The 21174-nt window shown below is 43.0% G+C and overlaps 1 protein-coding gene across 1 annotated transcript in view; it reads right to left on the reverse strand.

Moving 5' to 3' along the window:
* The window catches only part of PIGU (phosphatidylinositol glycan anchor biosynthesis class U), an 84726-nt gene that overhangs the window by 62431 nt on the left and 1121 nt on the right, over positions 1-21174 (reverse strand). Inside the window, exons 2-5 of the mRNA XM_079783624.1 lie at positions 15203-15267; positions 8007-8066; positions 6818-6880; positions 33-142 (exon numbers count right to left, since the gene is read on the reverse strand). Of these exons, the coding sequence (XP_079639750.1) occupies positions 33-142; positions 6818-6880; positions 8007-8066; positions 15203-15267 (298 nt within the window). The remainder of the gene's footprint in view (positions 1-32; positions 143-6817; positions 6881-8006; positions 8067-15202; positions 15268-21174) is intronic.

Consider the following 21174-nt stretch of genomic DNA (forward strand, 5'->3'; position numbering starts at 1 on the left):
GCACTGAGCCTGTTTTGTCAGAGAATACTTACAACAGGGCCACTTTCAAAGGGATGTAACGCATTTCCATTGGCGTTCGGATGAGTTCGGCCACATCTGGGGCATACTGGTCTAGTTCAAGGAGGAGTTTCTGCTTTTTAAACTGAAAAAAATGACAAAACACATGAAACAAATTACTTTCTGTTACTTTTAGGATGAAAACAGAAGTCCTTCCACGTGGCCCCACCTCTCCAGGCGCATCTCATGCCCACTCTCCCCACCTCTCACTTTCTGAGGTCAAATATCATGAACATACCATGCCCCTCCTGCTCCCAGGCCTTTCTTTACATTTAATCTGGAACAACCTCTTCTCTTACCCTAATGAACTCCCACACAGATCTGAGTAAAATAATCACTTTCTCAGGAAGGCACACTCACCCCCCACCTCGATTAGGTAAAATCTCCCCATTATGCACATTGTTTCATAGCACTGTTCACAGTTATAACTTTTTAAAAAATTTATGTGACTAATATGTGGTTCCCTCACTAGACTATGAGTTCCACAGGGTAGGGACAGTGTTTATTGCCAATACCTGGCACAGTGAGCAAAGGATAAACACCTGTTGAATGGTTATATGAATGACTAGGTGGCAAAGCAAAGTTCTTAGCCATTCTGAAGAATTAGTGGCCTAAAGACTGCAAAGTCCTATCAGCAAAGTGAAATGTTTTCATGCAAAGTGAAATGATCCCTTGAATGTCACAGTATCCTGAGTTTTCTTCTGAGCTCTTTTGTTTCAAGTTGTTGTCTTCCAAAGAGGAAGTGGGGAATGGCCAGGAAGAAGAGGAAGGGGGCTGGGCATGGCTGGGCGTGGCTAGGCAGTTGGATAGGTAAGAGGGAGTGAGATGGGGGTGGAAAGCTTTTGCCTTACCCTGGTATGTCCCAACAAGTTCACGGGTGTGTTCCAGAATGAAAAAGTTATGCAACCTTATAAGTAAACATGGGTCAGACTATAGATGGAAAAAGTCTTTGAACCCAAAATGGGTAGCCTTGCTCATTTAATGATCAGAGAATCTTATTTAGACCATATAAAATCAATGCTGCAACCTATTATAAAATAGAGTAATTCAGAGCAGCCAAAGTAGCTAGCACTTAACTGTGAGTAAAGATTTAATGATGAAAACGACAGGCGACAACAGAATATATACTGCATTGTACCATTTATATAAAGTTAAAAGCATGCAAAATAATACTACATGTGATTTAGGGATATTTACAAGGCCGTGAGTGGAATAATAAACACTAAAGTCAGAACAGTGATAACTGGTGAGAGGGGGAGTAAGGAGATGAAAGTATAGAGAGAGGCAACTCTATGTGTAATGTTTTATTTTTTAAGCCAAAATAGATTCATAGCATGCATTTTTTAAATATATTTTATTGATTAATGAGAAGAAGGGAGAGGGAGAGAGAGATAGAAACGTCAGTGATGATAGAGAATCACTGATCAGCTGCCTCCTGCATGCCCCACACTGGGGATCAAGCCCGCAACCAGAGCATATGCACTTACCGGGAATCAAACCATAGGTTGATGTTCAACCTCTGAGCCATGCCTGCCGAGTGTATTATTCTTTATATGTTTTTTCATATCTTAGGTATTAATAATTTAAAATTTTTAAGTAAAAAAAAAAGAGTCATCTTTCAGTTCAAAAGAAAATCAAAGGGTCATCACAGGAATACAAGTAACCCCAGATTTCTTGTATAACTTAAGCTAAAGGCATAATCAGAAAACCTGAACAAACTTCAAACTTCAAAAACCTCTCTTTGATCATCTCTGAGAGTCCAAGTTAAGTGGTAGGAATTATCATCAGTAAAACTTACGCTGCCATGCACAGTTGGGGTTGTTTAATTAAACGACAAAATATAGACTAAGGTGCTTTTATCAAAGAAAAGGTGGCTGGCTCAGCAAACAGAGAGCACTGAGTGAGGACAGCTGCAGCAGCAGTGGTAGAAGGACTGAGGCCCCACTAGCTAAGGATTCTGGAGTTCTAGTGCACAAAGAAGGCCACCTGAAGGGTGTGAGATCCACAAAGAAGGCTGTTAAAAGGAAACACAGGGAGTTCATACAGGAGTGATTTAGTCTTGCTGGGGGTATGATATGGGCTCATTCTGAAAAAGTGGGGAAGATTTGGAGGAAGACATGTGCCAATACTCTATCTAAACCAACCACAGTTTATTAGTATCATCAAAATCTGCCATTTAGAATGAGTTAATTTTTGACACAGTTTATTTTTTAAAATATATTTTTATTAATTTCAGAGAGGAAGGGAGGGAAGAGATAGAAACATCAATAATGAGAAAGAATCGTTGATTGGCTACCTCTTGCACGCCCCCTACTGGGGAAAGAGCCTGCAACCCGGGCATGTGCTCTAGACTGGAATCGAACCTGGGACCCTTCAGTCTGCAGGCTGATGGATGCTCTACCCAATGAGCCAAACTGGCTAGGGCAATTTTTGACATAGTTTAAATGAAATTCTTATTCTGACCACATAACCAAATGTTCCTATAGGCTGCATTCTGAGGATGAAGAAACAAAACTATTACAAAATTTAAGTCGGTGCCAATGATAACAGAATGTCTTGGTGTGCTAAAAAACAAGGTAGTGACAATTAGCTCATTTGGTTTTTGGTCTCCCTCTTTAAATCACACAGAGAAAAAAATCAAAAACCTCTATATGTTTCCATATAAATTCAGAAACAAATTATTGGTGCATGAAGCCAACAATAGTCTCCTTGAATTTTCTGTCACATAAACTAGTGAACTCGCCCAGCCCGTGTAGCTCAGTGGTTGAGCATCAACCTATGAACCAGGAGGTCATGGTTCGATTCACACACACACATGCATACACGCATTGGTGGGTAAAGACATGGACCTATTTTTTTTTTCTCTAATCTATTACATTGAAAAATTTCAAACTACAGAAAAGTTGAAAAAAATTCAATAAAACACCTAGATCCATCAACTGTTAACATTTTTTTGTTTCTTTTTTAAAAAATAAATCTTTATTTTTCAGATTACTACAGTTGTTCCTCTTTTTTCCCCCCATAGCTCCCCTCCACCCGGTTCCCACCCCACCCCATGCCCTTACCCCCCCCCACTGTCCTCGTCCATAGGTGTAAGATTTTTGTCCAATTTCTTCCCGTGCCCCCAACACCCCCTTCCCCCCCAAGAATTGTCAGTCACTCCCTTTCTATGCCCCTGTTTCTATTATATTCACCATTTTGTTTCTTTTTTAAAAAAATCTTCACTGATGAACAACATAGACTGATGAACAAGAACAGACCCAGAAACAAGGAGGCATCGATTGGACTGTCGGGCCTCAGAGGGAGGGTAGGGGAGGGTGGGGGTAGGGGGAGAGATCAACCAAAGGACTTGTGTGCATGCATACGAGCCTAACCAATGGTTAAGGACAACAGGGGGGTGGGGGCATCCATGGGGAGGGGTGTGGGATGGGAATGGGGGGATGAGGACAAATATGTGACACCTTAATCAATAAAGAATTAAAAAAAAAAATCTTCACCCAAGGACATGCATAGAGAGAGGAAGAAGGGAGAGAGAGAAAGAGAAAGATCGATCGGTTGCTTTCCACAAGTGCCCTGACCAGGAATTGAACCAGCAACCTTTCAGTGCACAGGTCAACACTCAATCAACTGAGCCACTCTGGCTGGGCAACTGTTAACATTCTGCCACATTTTTTTTATCTCTTTATACACACACAAACATAATTTTTTTTCTGAACCATTTGAAAGTATGTTGTGGATACCATGACCCTTCACCCCTAATATTTTAGCATATAACTTCAAAGAACAAAGACTATGGTTTACATACACAATTTATCTTGGAGAAGAAAATAATCATTGCTACTTTGTCTCTGAATTCCTCTGCTTATGAATCTCATACTCAGTTTATCATCTCTGACCTTCCAGGGAATCTTGTTAAAGAATTTCATCTCACCCCTAAAATTTTTCCCCCCAGCTTTCTTGAAATATAATTGACATATAACATTATGTAAGTTTAAGGTATACAACACAATGATTTGATATACATATACAGGGTGGGCAAAAGTAGGTTTACAGTTGTGAGTACATGAAAATTTATTCTTGTTATTATTTATTAATTATTGTATTATTTTCCATATGAACAACAGTAAACCTACTTTTGCCAACCTTTAAATATTGCAAAAATGTTAGTTAACTAACAACAATAAGGTTAGTTAACACATCCATCACCTCACATAATTATGTTGTGTGTTTTTTGTAGTGAGAGCATTTAAGATCTACTCTCTTAGCAACTTTCAAGTATACAACATTGTTAACTACTATCTCTAAGCTATAGGTATATTAGATTCCCTAGAAGTTACTTATTTTATAACTAAAAGTTTGTACCCTTTGACCAACAATTCCCTTCCCCCACCCCCAATCCCTGACAACCACCAATCTACTGTTTCTGAGTCTGACTTTTTAAAATTCCACATATAAATGAAATCATACAGTATCTGCCTTTTTTCTCTGACTTATTTCACTTAGCATCCATATAATCGCAGCTCCATTAGTTTAAGATATATACTCCCTGCTCTTACCCTACCTAATAAAAGGGTAATATGCAAATTGACCATCACTCCAACACACAAGATGGCTGCCCCCACGAGGTCAAAGATGGCCGCCCCCATGTGGACACAAGATGGCTGCCACAAGATGGCCAGCAGGGGAGGGAAGTTGTGGGCAATCAGGCCAGCAGGGGAGTGCAGTTAGGGCTGACCAGGCCTGCAGGGGAGGGCAGTTGGGGGGGACCAGGCCAGCAGGGGAGGGCAGTTGGGAGGGACCAGGCCTGTAAGAGAGGGCAGTTGGGGGCAATCAGGCCTGCAGGGGAGGGCAGTTAGGGTTGATGGGCTGGCAGAGGAGGGCAGTTGGGGGGGACCAGGCCTCCAGGGGAGGGCAGTTGGGGGGGACCAGGCCTGCAGGGGAAGGCAGTTGGGGGGGACCAGGCCTCCAGGGGAGGACAGTTGGGGGGGACCAGGCCTGCAGGGAAAGGCAGTTGGGGGGGACCAGGCCTGCAGGGGAGGGCAGTTGGGGGAAACCAGGCCTGCAAGGGAGGGCAGTTGGGAGGGACCAGGTCTGCAGGGGAGGGCAGTTGGGGGGACCAGGCCTGCACGGGAGGGCAGTCGGGGGGAACCAGGCCTGCAGGGGAAGGACCAGGCCTGCAGGGGAAGGCAGTTGGGAAGGACCAGGTCTTCAGGGGAGGGCAGTTGGGAGGGACCAGGCCTACAAGGGAGGGCAGTTAGGGGTGACCAGGCTGGCAGAGGAGGGCAGTTGGGGGGGACCAGGCCTGCAGGGGAGGACAGTTGGGAGGGACCAGGCCTGCAAGGGAGGGCAGTTCGGGGGACCAGGTCTGCAGGGGAGGGCAGTTGGGGGTGACCAGGCCAGCAGGAGAGGGCAGTTAGGGGCAATCAGGCCGGCAGGGGAGCAGTTAGGCGTCGATCAGGCTGGCAGGGGAGTGGTTAGGGGGTGATCAGTCTGGCAGGCAGAAGCAGTTAGGGGCAATCAGGCAGGCAGGCAGGCAGGCAGGCAGGCAGGCAGGCGAGCGGTTGGGAGCCAGCAGTCCTGGATTGTGAGAGGGATGTCTGACTGCCCGTTCAGGCCCAATCCCTCCTAAACGGGCAGTCGGGCATCCCTCGAGGGGTCCCAGATTGGAGACGGTGCAGGCTGAGGGACATACCCCCGCCCCTGTGCATGAATTTCATGCACTGGGCCTCTAGTTGTTAATAAATCTCTAAAATGTAGTTCTTAATCATTTAGGGTAGGAATTAAGGACTCTTTGAGCACTGTTAACAACTATGAACTCTCCACATGAAAAAAAATGACATATGCACATACATATACAAATTTTCATACCATCTCAAGGGTTTTATAGACCTAATAAGGGACCCCAAGTAAAGAACTCTCAGTCTAGATATTTTAAGTGTCTTTGAGGTCTAAAATTCTGTAATTCACCACTTCATTTGTTACTGATGACCAGTGCTACAGAAAGGCAGACTGCTATTTCTGGTTCTATTACTTGGTAACAGAAGTGAAAATGAACCAAAAACAGACAACACTAATGGGATTCAGCCTTCTCTCACCCTGGTCTAAATCTCAGTGGCTCTCAGCCAATCAAGGAGGACTGCAGCCAATTTTTAAAATAACTGCATAGATAGTACACATGGTTAATCTGTTAACTCTCTCAGAACCAAGGAAAATGAAAATAGTCCCACTATACAATTCTCCTTGGCTATTACATATGGATTAAAACTAAAGTTTGCATCAACACTTTCAACAGGTGTTTAATATATGCCAATTTTTCCAATTAAGATTGCTCTCTGGAGAGAAATTTAAGCTACACTGGGAATCTGATTTTACCTCAGATAGGCATAACACAGTGAGTTAAAAGCTGTATTAATTTTCCTCTGTAAAAAAACAAAACTGGTGAAAGGTATGGAATAATTTTTAAGGGTCCTCATTAATATAATTGTAGTTCAATTCCACTTGCTCCAAAAAGTCTGAACTGGCACAGGTAAGAGGATATTAAGCTACAAAGATTAAGCGACCCTTTCTGCATCTATTAGTAAAGTTGTCTTGTTCAGCTATTCCAGGACTGGCTGACCAAGTCAGAAGCTGCACTCCCACATCTTAGTGTCTTAAAACATGTTGGATCCTTAAGTACATGCATGACCTTTGATCTTTTTAATAACAGATACCAGCAGGTTACCAAATTCTACTAGTTTTGTCCAACACACTGACTACTCACCACAACTTTATTGAAGTCCTGGATTGCAAAATACAGGGCAATGGCAGTGAGTGCATCAGTTATCTGTTAAGAGAAAGAGTAGTAACAGGAAATGAACCCAATTCGTATGGGAGTAAAGGAATGCTACAAGGGTCTGAAGTTTCTGGAAGGCAGTGGACTATCCAGTACTGACTTCTTAAAGTGAGGCAGAACCTCAGCCCTCACTTTGACTACACAAAGAGAAAGCCTTTTCAGGGAGGTATGCCTGGAGAACTTGCTTTATAATTACAAGTTACTAAGTTTTCTGTAAAGCGGAAATAATACCCACTGCTTTGTAGGCCTGATGTATGTCAAGTGCCAAGAACAGAGTAAGTCCTCAATAAACAGCACTCATAATAATTAAGGAAGAGCTCAGTGGACCTCCTATTTTACCCAGATTTTCCAACCCTATATTAAGCAAGTGTTTCAAATTACTATGCTCTCAAAACATAGCCCTGTCTTCCCAATTTCTTACCCCTGCAAGTCTCACCAGGCCTAAGTCCTTGTCACAGAATCTCTTGGCAGAATGCTTAGGAAATTGAGGATATCCTCAACACTGGCACTATAATGAAAGCCAATCATAGAATCTTGGAGCTAGAAAATTCAAGGCTACATAATTCACATATGAAATTTTAAAAGTATAAGAAATTAGAACTGGTCATATGTCATAAACTACTCTTCAGACTTCCATAACACAGTTCATCTTGAACATCCTGGGTTTGAACTGCATAGGTCAACTTATACACTGCTATTTTTCAGTAAATATTTGTACTGTTTTCCATACAGGGTTGGGAGTCCACAGATGCATAAGGCCAACTATATGCATTGATCAACATCATTTTATATAGGGGACTTGGGCACCCAAGGACATTTTTTTATATCTATGAGGTGGCGGGGAAAGGGGGAAGGGGGGGAGGTTGTCCTGGAACCAATGCCCCTGGATACCGAGGAACAACTGTGTGTGTGGGTGGGGGCACCCTTAACCCCTATTGTTCAAGGGTCAAATGTACAATTACAGTTCCATGAATCCAAATTAAAAAATAGGTTTTTGCTTTTATATTCTAAGAAACTCCTGAGCTCCTAAAATAGATGTTTTTCTTAAAAACAAGAAGATTAAAGACAATAAAATTTAAAATATATACATATTCATTTTATGTGGAAGGTTGCTTACCATAAATACCAATTCAGCATAGTCAATCAGGAAATGAAAGAGGTATATTATTAATGGAGTCTGCAGGAGAAAAATAAACAAGCAAATTAATTTAAATCTTACTATTATCAGTTTCCATAGGAGGGGGTGGGGTTAGAAGCTATCCTGTCAGTAACAATGTCTTTCTTTCCTAGAATACTGTTCTATGCTAGTTGGCCAGTGTACATATGAGGGAGAATAATTTTGTATCACTGGATAATTTTGTGCCACTAGAATATCTGCTGAATTGAATAAAGAGAATAAACAAAACCCAACACAATAAATATCTGTTAAGAAGTGTTAACACACTAAAGGTATAGGTGAACTTTATTTCTAAGACTTATATAATAGATTCTTTGGGTTAATGTTTACATGATATATCTTTCTCCATATTTTTACTTTCAATCTTGTCTCCTTTTATGTAAGATGTATTTCTTAAAGCAGCATATAATTATTTTTCTTTAACATTATCTGACAATGATTACCTTTTAGTTAGATTTTTTAGTCTATTCAGTTAATCTAATTATTGATTTACTTGTGTTTTAATCTTACTATTTTCCATTTGACCCATTTTCTCTATGCTATTGTCTCTCCTTTCTTGCTTGCTCCTGCATATTTTTATTATTCCATTTCCCCCTCTATTAGCTTGTTGGTTATACAGGGTGGGCAAAAGTAGGTTTATAGTTGTGAGTATGTGAAACACAGAGTTTATTCTTTTTTTTTTATCCTCACCCAAGGACATGATATTTTTCCCATTGATTTCTAGAGAGAGTGGAAGGGAGGGAGGAGGGGAAGAGAGAGAGAGAAACATAGATGTGAGAGAGACACATCAATTGGTTGCCTCCTCCACACACTCTTACCAGGGCTGGGGAACCTACAACCGAGGTACATGTTCTTAACTGGGAATCGAACCTGTGACCCTTCAGTCCAAGAGTGGACACTCTAACCACTGAGCCAAACCAGCTAGGGTAAGAGTTTATTCTTGTATTATTTTTTTTTATTAAAAATTTTTTAAATATATTTTTATTGATTTCAGAGAGGAAGGAAGAGGGAGAGAGAGATAGAAGCATCAATGATGAGAGAGAATCATTGATCGCCTGACTCCTGCACACCCCCCACTGAGGATCGAGTCGGCAACCCAGGCATGTGCCCTTGACCGGAATCGAACCTGGGACCCTTCAGTCTGCAGGCCAACACTCTATCCACCAAACCAAACTGGCTAGGACTATTCTTGTATTATTATTTATTATTTTCCCTACAAACAACTGTAAACCTACTTTTGCCCCATCCTATATATTTAGCTTCTAGTCTTTCAATTGTAAACCTTCAGATCATGATGAAAATCATTGGCTTTAATTAGAATATAATATAAATTATTACTTTTCCTACTTCCTAGACAATATAAGGACCTCTGAACACTTTAACTCCATATAGCTCCTCCCAGACTTTTGTATTACTATTATTACAACTTTAATTCTATATATGAAACCCACAAGACATTATTATTTTATACAGTAAATATTTATGTAGACTTACACACATTTTTACCATTTTCATTGTTATTTACTCCTTCCTATATTTCATGATGCTTTCAAGGACATAATCCTTCTGCCCTTTTGTATTATTTTAATGCAAGTCTGTTGGCAACAAATTCTATCAATTTTTAAATATTTTATTGATTTTTTTTTTTTTTTTTAGAGAGAGAAACATTGATTTGTTGTTTTACTTATTTATGCACATTCTTGTATGTGCCCTAATCAGGATTTAACCCACAACCTTGATTTTTGGGACGATGCTCTTTAACCAACTCAGCTACTCAGCCAGAGCCTTATCAATTTTCATTTGCTTGGAAATCCCTTTATTTTGGCTTCATTTCTGAGAAATATTTTCACTTAATACAGAATTCTATGTTGGCAGATAATTCTAACTCTCCATTGTCTTTTGAATTCCACCACTTTTGTTGGTGAAAAGTTAGTTTCCATTTTACTATTCTTTAAAGATAAAAAGCCCTTTGGCTACTTTTAATATCTTTGGTTTGGGGCAGTTTTTATCATGTATGCTTCCCTTTTAATTTATCCTGCTTGTGTTTATAGGGCTTTGGAATTAAAATCTCTCAAAAACATTGAAAAAATTTTCAGCCACCCCTTCAAATATTGTTTCTGCCTCATTCTGTCTCTTTTCCCATTTTGGAACTCCATTTGTATGTATGTTAAACCTTTTTTGCTGTGTCTCATAAAGCTCTTTTTTTTCCTCTCTCTGTTTTCTATCCTTTTCTTTCCAAGTTCCAATCTGAATATTTTCTACAGACCTATCTTCCAGATCACTAATCCTTTCTTTATCTTTGTATAATCTGCTATTAAACTCACCCATTGAAGTCTCTCTCTCTCTCTCTCTCTCTCTCTCTCTCTCTCTCTCTCTCTCTCCCCTACCTAATAATAGACAAATATGAAAATTGACCGTACCTTCACTATGCCCGCGATTGGCCAGGAGGCGCGGGGGGGCGGGACTCGGGGTGGCAGGGGTGGCCGATTGGGCCGGCGAGACGCTGAGCTCGCGTTGCCAGTGGCGGCTCGAGCTCAGCATCTGCGCCATGGCTGTGCTGCGGCACAGAAGGGGCCTCTGGGGCAGCGAGCTCACGTCCCACCGTGGACCATCAAAAGCGGGGGAGCTGGGTGCCTGTCCACTCAGGCACCAGGCCTTTCAGAAGCCTTTGCCGCGCCAGAGGCTTCTGAAAGGCCTGGTGCACCAGCGGACAGGCACCCAGCTCCCCCGTGATCGAAAGCGAAAGCGTGTAGGGGACCCTACACGTGCATGATTCAATCATGCACTGGGCCTCTAGTGTGTGTGTGTGTGTGTGTGTGTGTGTGTGTGTGTGTGTATATATTTTTTTTTAATTGATTTCAGAGAGAGGAAGGGAGAGGGAGAGAGAGATAGAAACATCAATGATGAGAGAGAATCATTGATCGGCTGCCTCCTGCACACCCCACACTGGTGATCAAGCCCGCAACCCCGGCATGTGCCCTTGACCAGAATCAAACCCAGGAACCTTCAGTCCACAGGCCAACACTCTATCCACTGAGCCAAACCGGCTAGGGCACCTATTGAAGTCTTAATTTGTTATTCTGTTTTCCAGTACTAAAATTTCCATTTGATTCATTCTTACATATTACAGTTCCCTGGTGAAATTCTCTGTCTTGGCATCTCTTTTTCGAACATATTAATTATTGGTTGCAGTTATGTATTTTAAAATCCAAATTTGATAACTCAATATCTATATCACCTGTTTTTATTGCTTTTATTTTCTGCCACTTATTATGCTTAGTAATTTTGGACTGAATGATGAACATTTGTGTATGAAAAATTGCAGAGATTCTAGATGAGGCTATTTTCCTTCAGAAATGATTTCTTTTAGAGGTTTTTGTTATTTTGTATGTTTTGTTTTGTTTTAAGAGAGAAAGGAAGGGAGAGGAAGAGACAGAAATGCCAATGGGAGAGAGAACATCAGTCGGCTGCCTCCTGCAGGCCCCGACTGAGGGTCAACTCGGGCATGTGTCTTGACCAGGATATCTAACCAGTGACCTGTGGTGCATGGGTTGACACTCAACCACTGAACCACACCAGTCAGGCCAGAAAGGATTTCTTTAAGCTCTGGCAAGCAATTAGAACAGAATTATATCACATTAATCTAATCAGGGGTTAGCTAATTAGAAGCTGGATTCAATCTTTATAAAACGAGTCTCTATAATATAGAGCCAGGGTGTAACTACCCGATCACAACCAAAGGCTGACCATCCAGAAGTCAGCACTGGGTTGCCATAGCGACCCAGCACTGACTACTGCGGCTGCAGGCCCGGTGACCCAGCAGTTACTGTTGAGGGGGCTTTGAATCAGGCCCGGAAAGAGACCTGAAGAGAGTAGCAGGGGCTGATCGATAGCATCTGAGGCAGCTTTTGACCAGCACTTGCCTCTCTCTTTCCCTCCGAGCCTGGCCAGCAGCCCTGCCTTTCTGATAAGGCCTGTTGATAGGCCCAGAGACACTGACTGGCATAGAAACTGGCCAATCAGAACCAAATCTGGGTCAACTGTGAGGAGCCAATGGCTGCCTAGGAAGCGGAGCTTTTGACACTGACTGGCATAGAAACTGACCAATTAGAACCAAATTGTACAGCAGAGGAGGGCAGTTGGGGGCGAGATCAGTCTGGCAGGGGAGGGCAGTTGGGGGCAACCAGGCGGCAAGGGGAGGGCAGTTAGGGATGAGATCAAGCCGGCGGGGGAGGGCAGTTGGGGGCAACCAGGCTGGCAAGGGGAGGGCAGTTGGGGGCGAGATCAGACCAGCAGGGGAGAGCCGTTGGGGGCGAGATCAGGCCAGCAGGGGAGGGCCTTTGGGGGCAAGATCAGGCTGGCAGGGAAGGGCAATTGGGGGCAAGATCAGACCGGCAGGGGAGGGCAGTTGGGGGCAAGATCAGGTCCCCAGGGGTCCCCAATTGGAGAGGGTGCAGGCTTGGCTGAGGGAACTGCCTCCTCCATGCACAAATTTTGTGCACCGGGCCACTAATCTATAATAATATCTACCCTTCTTCCTTGAGTATAGTCCTTCAGAGGTTCCAAATGAAAGCCAAGTCCTCTACCAGAGCCCTGCCACCTTGGTTAGCCATCCACTCAAATTCGTATTTCCCGAGCACCATAAGATCACTTTCCAGTGTCTTTAAACAGATGTTTTTTGTATTCATCCTGCTTTTCTAATTGTTCTAGGGAGGAGGGTTGGTCTGCTACTGTAATAGGAAAGTGCATGACTTGGTTTTAGTGAGTCCATGCTGGTGACTCAGGAGCGCCTCTTCCTAAACCCAACCACACACAAAAATGTGTCCTGTAATACTGTAAAGGTCATCGACAGGCTTTGTAGTGAGAACAAGCTAGCTTTGGAATCAGACGCAGGTTTAAAACCAGGTTCCACTAGCTGGTTTAGCTCTGTGGATAGAGCATTGACCTGAGGACTGAAGGGCACATGCCCAGGTTCCAGGCTTGATCCCCAATGCGGGGCGTGCAGGAGGCAGCCGATCAATGATTGTTTCTCTCATCATTGATGTTTCCATCTCTCTCTATCCCTTCCTCTCTGAAATCAATAGAAGTATATTAAAACCAGGTTTCACCTGTGTACCTTTGGACACGTTTCCCCTCTGAGCCTTAGTTTCCTCAGCTATAAAATAAGAATAGTGACCTATTTCACTGGGTTCTTGGAAGGATGAAGTGTAATTTGCACAAAGTACTTAGCATAAAGTAAACCTCAATATATTAGCCGCCTGAGATCAACTTTTTACCTCTTTTTGAAAATGGGGGCATCAGCTTTGCCTTTCAAAGTTCTAAAAGAATTAAGCTTTTACAACTATCTACTAATGGATTCCTTTTTCCCCCCTTTATCTTTGTTAGTAAAAAGTAGTAACTTGATATTTATATTACCAATAGCCTCCTTTCAAAGTGTTTTGATGCTTCAGATAGTTTAGAATGGCTCTAAATTAGTCTCAGAAATATCAGAACAAATAGTTCTCAAACAGCCTATCAGTAAATGGGCTGGTTTCCATAATGAACTAACATATATGCAGTAATTTAATTGCACATAATACTACTAGTGGCCTGGTGCATGAAATTCATGCACAAAGGGGGGGCGGTTCCCTCAGGCCAGCTGGCACCCTCTCCAATTGGGGACCCCTTGGGGGATGTCCAACTGCTGGTTTAGGCCTGATCCCTACTGCCCTCCCCTGCCGTCCTATTCTCTCCCCCAATGGTCCTCCCCTGCCAGCCTGGTTACCTCCAACTGCCCTCTACTGCCAGCCGGATCTCTCCCCCAATGGCCCTCCCTTGCCAGCCTGATCTCACCCCCAACTGCCCTCCCCTGCCAGCATGGTTGCCCCCAACTGCCCTCCCCTGCCAGCCTGATCTTGCCCCAAAGGCCCTCCCTTGCTGGCCTGATCTCACCCCCAACTGCCCTCCCCTGCCAGCCTGATCTCGCCCCCAACTGCCCTCCCATGCCGGCCAATTTGGTTCTGATTGGTCAGTTTCTATGCGACTCAGCGTCAAAAGCTCCGCATCCTAGGCAGCCATTAGCTCCTCACAGTTCACACAGATTTGTTTCTGATTGGTCAGTTTCTATGCCAGTCAGCATCAAAAGCTCCGCCTCCTAGGCAGCCATTGGCTCCTCACAGTTCACCCAGAGTTGGTTCTGATTGGTCCATTTCTATACCAGTCAGTGTCTCTGAGCCTATCTCCGGACCTGATCAGAGAGGTGGGGCTGATCAGCAGCCCCCGCAGAGGCCTGGAGAGAAACAGAGGCATGGCTGCTGGTGAAGCCCGGAGAGAAAGAGAGAGGCAACAGCTGATCAACAGCTGCACAGAGGCTGCGGATCAGAACCAACCTCTCTCTTCAGGCCTCTCTCCGGGCCTGATCCACAGCCCCTTGGTAGTCAGTGCTGGGTCAACGCACCGGCGGCAGTCAGTGCTAGGTCGCCACAGCAACCCAGCACTGACTGCAGGGCTGACTTCCGGTGTTCAGTCGAGCCTTCAGTCGGTCATTACAAACCCTGGGTTTTTATATATTTGGATTATAGAGAAGCCTACACTCCCAATCAAGGTTGTTAAATTCACAATTTAACTATCAATACTTAGCTAAACATAGAACACAGCCACATCTGTTGAAGGCAATCATAAAAATCTAACCTGTGGTTGCTAAATTCCTTTTTTCTCTCCTGTACAGATTTTCCTTCTCCACTCTCACCTATTCTTACCTTTCCCTAAGAACTAGATTTTAAAATCTGTTGAAGATTAACAATGCAGCCGAAACAGGTTTGGCTCAGTGGATAGAGCGTCAGTGTGCAGACTGAAAGGTCCCAGGTTCGATTCCGGTCAAGGGCATGTATCTTGGTTGCGGGCACATCCCCAGTAGAGAGTGTGCAGGAGGCAGCTGATCGATGTTTCTCTTTCATCGATGTTTCTAACTCTCTATCCCTCTCCCTTCCTCTCTGTAAAAAATCAATTTAAAAAAATGTATTTAAAAAAGGGCTATTTCTAAATATGATTTTCAAAAATAGATCTTTTTAAATGTCTGTACTAACTAGAGGCTAGGCTTTGGTATCTGTGTCTAAAAATTACTCTTAGTACCCATAAAAGAAAACAAGAACACTTACTTCATGAAATACTGCTCCTGAATATGGAGACACTCCCAAGTCCAACAGTGAGAGGCCTTCAACCACTGAAAAGTAAGACATCCAAGTTCATTCTTACTTCAAAGACATATGCAGATGGCCATAAGCCAGTGTTAGATACTCCCAGGACAAAAAAGGCCTTATAGTTTATCTAATCCCCTTAACCTTATTCCCAGAAAGTGGGTCTAAGTCTTTTTTTTTTTTTTTAATATATATATATTTTTTATTGATTTCAGAGAGGAAGGGAGAGGGAGAGAGAGAGAGAAACATCCATGATGAGAGAGAATCATGGATCGGCTGCCTCCTGCACGCCCCCCACTGGGGATGGAGCCCACAACCCGGGCACATGCCCTGACCGGGAATCGAACCAGTGACCTCCTGGTTCCTAGGTCGATGCTCAACCCCTGAGCCACGCCGGCCGGGCCTAAGTCTTGATTTGAACATTTCTGATAATGGGGAGTTTTCTTCCATAGAGTATTCCTTTCCCTTGTGGCAAACCACTCATTATGGGAACGTTTTTAATTAAACTATAAATTTCCTTTGATCTCCTTGTAACTCCCACCTACTCTAAAGTGTTTCATTTATGTATATTCTGCTCCATTCCAAAACACAGTAAGATAACAAATTAGAAGCTGGTGAGAAATGTTGCTCATAGGTGGGGAAATGAGCAATCACTCTAATATGTGCTTTGTTTGATATTTGCATTAATTTTTCTTCAGGGCAATATGTACTTTTTAAGTGTATGTTTTTTGACCCAGAAATTATTGTTCTTAGGGCAATTTATTCAAAGAAGAATGTTCATTACCATGCTCAAGAGTGGGGAAAAATTGCCGAAACCGGTTTGGCTCAGTGGATAGAGCGTCCGCCTGTGGACTGAAAGGTCCCAGGTTCGATTCCGGTCAAGGGCATGTACCTTGGTTGTGAGCACATCCCCAGTAGGAGGTGTGCAGGAGGCAGCTGATCGATGTTTCTCTCTCATCGATGTTTCTAGCTATCTATCCCTCTCCTTTCCTCTCTGTTAAAAAAAAAAAAAAAATCAATAAAAATATATTAAAAAAAAAAAAGAGTGGGGAAAAATTAAAAATAATCCCAATGTCCTAATGAGATTTATTTAAATTAATTATGACACTGCTATCGTTTCTGACTCACTTATTTCAGCCAGTATCATCACTGTTCTTCCTATTATTAAAACTCAAAATCTTAGAATTAGCCATTTTGACTTTCATTACTGTGCTAAGAACTTCAACATGAATCATCTAATTTAATGCGGTACAAATTATAACTTTCTATTTCATAAATGAGAAAACTGATGTTGGAGATCACACAGATAGTAAGCGGCAGAGGCAGAGAGGGACTCAAACCCTCTTTAAGAGTCCAGATCCTGTGCTCTTAATGACCATACTACATTGCCTCATCTTGGATCCCTCACCCTGTCAATCCTATAAGCAACCAGATCTTATGGTTTCTTTTCTTCAATATCCTATCTAATAAAGAGGGAATATGCTAATTGACCCTCACACCATTGCAAAGATGGCAGCTCCCACAGCCAATAAGGAGGGAATATGCTAATTGACTGCCCACAGCCAATAAGGGAATATGCTAATTGACTGCCCCTCTGTCAAAGATGGCAGCACCCACATCCAATAAGGAGGGAATATGCTAATTGCTGCCATGCCCTCAAAGATGGCAGCGCCCACAGCTACAAGATGGTGGCGCCCAGTCCTCTCAGCCCCGTCGGGGTGCCTGCCTCCGGAGTCCCCCAGTCCTCTCAGCCCCCCAGCTGCCCAGAGCCGGCCTGGGGCACAGGCAAGCCTTGGATGGCGGCTGCCCAGCCTCCCAGGGCGGGCCCAAGGCTCCGGCAAGCCTTGATGGCGGCTGCCCAGCTGCCCAGGGCCACCCGAGGCTCAGGTAACCAAGGCCGGCCGAGGCTTGCGCTGCCGGCAGTGGCAGCAGCAGAGGTGTGATGGGGCGTCGCCTTCCCCTGATGGCTGGGTCACCTCCCGCCCCTGAGGGCTCCCGGACTGTGAGGGGGGGCAGGCCGGACTGAAGGACCCCCCCTCCAGTGCATGAATTTTCATACACCAGGCCTCTAGTTTGTTTAATAAGTAGTTAACTATGCAATTACTCTATGCCAGACACAAAGAATTCAGGGATGACTAAAACAGCTCTAACCTTCAAGGAACTCATAATACAGTAGAGAAACTAGATATAAATAAAGAATTATGATGTAAAATGAGAAATGCTCTTAAGCCCAGCCGGCATGGCTCAAGGGTTGAGAGTAGACCTATGAACCAGGAGGCCATGGTTCAATTCCTGGTCAGGGCACATGCCTGGGTTGTGGGCTCGATCCCCAGTGTGGGGTATGCAGGACGCAGCTGATGAATGATTCTCTCTCATCATTGATGTTTCCATCTCTCTCTCCTCCCTTCTTCTCTGAAATCAATAAAAATATAAAATAAAAAAATAAATGCTCTTAAGAGAGGTATGTATAAAGAGAGCAGAGGAAGGAGGGCCTAATACTGCCTTGGGTCTTCTGATATCCAGAAGAAAGCAGGAACCAAGTGGCTTCAACAAAATATTATATGCAAGTATTATATGCAGAGATAACAAATCTAAGTTCTTACCATCACACATATGAATTACTACTATCTTTATTACCATTTGTCAACTGGAAAACTGGGACAAATTATTTATCTTCTTTAAATCTCAGTTTCCTCAACTGTCAAATGAAAACAACACCATCTAACAGAGAATAACTGGAGGATAAAATGAGGCTTATCATAATCTCTAATATACAGTATTTTTATTTATTTACTTATTTTAAAAATCTTTATTGTTGAAAGTATTACATGTCCCTGTTTTTTCCTCCACTGACCCCCTCCAGCTCGCCCCACCCCCTACCCCAGGCCTTCACCACCCTGTCAGTGTTCATGGGTTATACATACATGCATACAAGTTCTTTGGTTGATTACCTCCCACCCACCCACCCTCCCCCACCTTCCCTCCGAGATTCCACACTCTGTTCCATGCTTCCATGTCTCCAGATCCACTCCATTCATCAGTTTATTTTGTTAATTAGATTCCACATGAGTGAGATCATGTGATACTATAATGGCTACCATCAACAAATCAACAAATGACAAGTGCTCATAAGGATGTTGAGAAAAGGGAACCCTACTACACTGCTAGTAGGAATGCAGACTGGTGCAGCCATTATGAAAAACAGTATGGAGTTTCCTCGAAAAATTAAACATGGAACTGCCATTTGACCCAGTGATCCCACTTCTAGGAATATATTCTAAGAAACCCAAAACACCAATCAGAAAGAATGTATGCACCTGTATGTTCATAGCAGCACAATGTACAATAGCTAGGATCTGGAAACAGCCCAAGTGTCCATCAGTAGACGAGTGGATGAAAAAGCTGTGGTACATTTATTACCAAGGAATACTGTGCAGCAGTAAAAAAGAATCTTTTACCCTTTGAGACAGCATGGAGGTACCTGGAGCATATCATGCTAAGTGAAATATGTCAGTCAGTGATATATAGTATTTTTAGAACTCTAAGCTCTAATTATTCTTTTTGAAAAAAAAATATTTTTATTGATTTCAGAGAGGAAGGGAGAGGGAGATAGATGCATCAATGATGAGAGAGCATCACTGATTAGCTCCCTCATGCACACCCCCACTGGGGATTGAGCCCATGCCCTGACTGGAATCCAACCATAACCTCCTCGTTCATAGGCTGATGCTCAACCACTAAGCCATGCTGACCGGGCTCTAATATTCTTAAACACTCATTTATTATGCCATTTCCCATTCCAAAATGTTTATGGGCTTGCCCTTGCCTGCGTGGCTCGGTGGTTAGAGGGATGCCCGTGCACCCATGGGTTCAATTCCCAGTCAAGAGTAAATACCTGAGACACATCATAATTAAAATGCCAAGGGCAAAAGACAAAGAGAGAATCTTAAAAGCAGCAAGAGAAAAACAATTAGTTACCTACGAGGGAGTGGCCATATGACTGTCAGCTGATTTCTCAACAGGAACTATGCAGGCCAGAGGGAGTGGCAAGAAATATTCAAAGTGATGAACAGCAAGAACCTACAACCAAGATTACTGTACCCAGCAAAGCTATCATTTAGAATTGAAGGTCAGATAAAGAGCTTCACAGATTAAAAAAAAGCTAAAGGAATTCATCACCGCCAAACCAGTATTATATGAGGTGCTGAAGGGTATTCTTTAAGAAGAAGAAGAAGAAAAAGGTAAAGATAAAAATTGTGAACAACAAAGTGACAACAAATACATATCTATCAACAAGTGAATCTAAAAATCAAGTGAATAAAAAGTCTGATGAACAGAATAAACTGGTGAGTATAATAGGATTGGGGCATAGAAAGGGAGTGGACTGACAATCCTTGGGGGGAAAGGGGTGTGGGGGGGGGTTGGGAAGAGACGACAAAAATCGTACACCTATGGATGAGGACATTGGGGACGGGGGGGGGGGGGGGGGGTAAGGGCAAAAGGTGGGATGAGAACCGGTGGAGGGGAGCTATGGGGGGGAAAAAGAGGAACAACTGCAATAATCTGAACAATAAAAATTTATTAGAAAAAAAAAGAGTAAATACCTGGGTTGCAGGCACAATCCCTCCCCCAGTCAGGGTGAGTGTGGGAGGGAACCAATCGATGTGTCTCTCACATATTGAAGTTTCTCTCTCTGTGTCTCTCCCCCTCCTTTCCATTCTCTCTAAAAATCAATGGGAAAATGTCCTTGGGTGAGGATTAACAACAAAAATAAACACTAAAAATATCCTCTAGTAAGAATTAACAAAAAAAAATGTTTATGGGGTAACATCAAAACTCTAGAATTTAAAGTTCAAGCAGAGGAAGTGGACTTCTGGGGTGCTGGTAACGGTCCGTTTTTTGATCTGGGTATTGCCCACATGGTATATACAGTTTATAAAAATTCATTAAGCTCTACATTTATTTTCTGGGCACTGTATATATTGTACTTCAGTAAAAAAAAAAATGTTTTTTAAAGAAAATGTTTAAACTCTGCTTCAGACATTTCACATCTTTCAACATTTCTTTAAAAATAAATAAATTAGCCCTACCCAGTTTGGCTCAGTGGATAGAGCGTCGGCCTGCGGACTGAAGGGTCCCAGGTTCGATTCCGGTCAAGGGCATGTACCTTGGTTGTGGGCATATCCCCAGTGGGGGGTGTGCAGGAGGCAGCTGATCGATGTTTCTCTCTCATCGATGTTTCTAACTCTCTATCCCTCTCCCTTCCTCTCTGTAAAAAAATCAATAAAATATTAAAAAAAAGAAATATACTTAAAAATAAATAATATATATATTAGTATACATATATATTCGTGTGCGGGTATGGTCCCTAGGCCTGGCCTGCAATCAGGGCCATCTTCCCCGGCCATCGGGTAAGCAGAGCCTGATGTCTGGGGGATGGGACCGAGAGGTGGTCAGTGCACCTCATAGTGACTGGTCAAGCGGTCGTTCTGGTAATTCCTCCATTAGGGTCAATTTGCATATTATCCTTTTATTATATAGGATATATATAGGATATATATATGAATGTATGTACCCCTATGTTCATAGCAGCACAATTTACAATAGCTAAGATCTGGAAACAGCCCAAGTGCACATCAGTAGATGAGTGGATAAAAAAAGCTGTGGTAGCCGAGACCGGTTTGGCTCAGTGGATAGAGCGTCGGTCTGTGGACTGGAAGGTCCCGGGTTCGATTCCGGTCAAAGGGCATGTACCTTGGTTGCGGGCATATCCCCAGTGGGGGGTGTGCAGGAGGCAGCTGATCGATGTTTCTCTCTCATCGATGTTTCTAACTCTCTGTCCCTCTCACTTCCTCTCTGTAAAAAATCAATAAAATATATTAAAAAAAAAAAAAAAAAAAAAGCTGTGGTACATTTATACCATGGAATACTAT

The sequence above is a fragment of the Cnephaeus nilssonii genome, assembly GCF_951640355.1.
Source record: "Cnephaeus nilssonii genome assembly, chromosome: 11".
Taxonomy (NCBI): Eukaryota; Metazoa; Chordata; class Mammalia; order Chiroptera; family Vespertilionidae; genus Cnephaeus; species Cnephaeus nilssonii.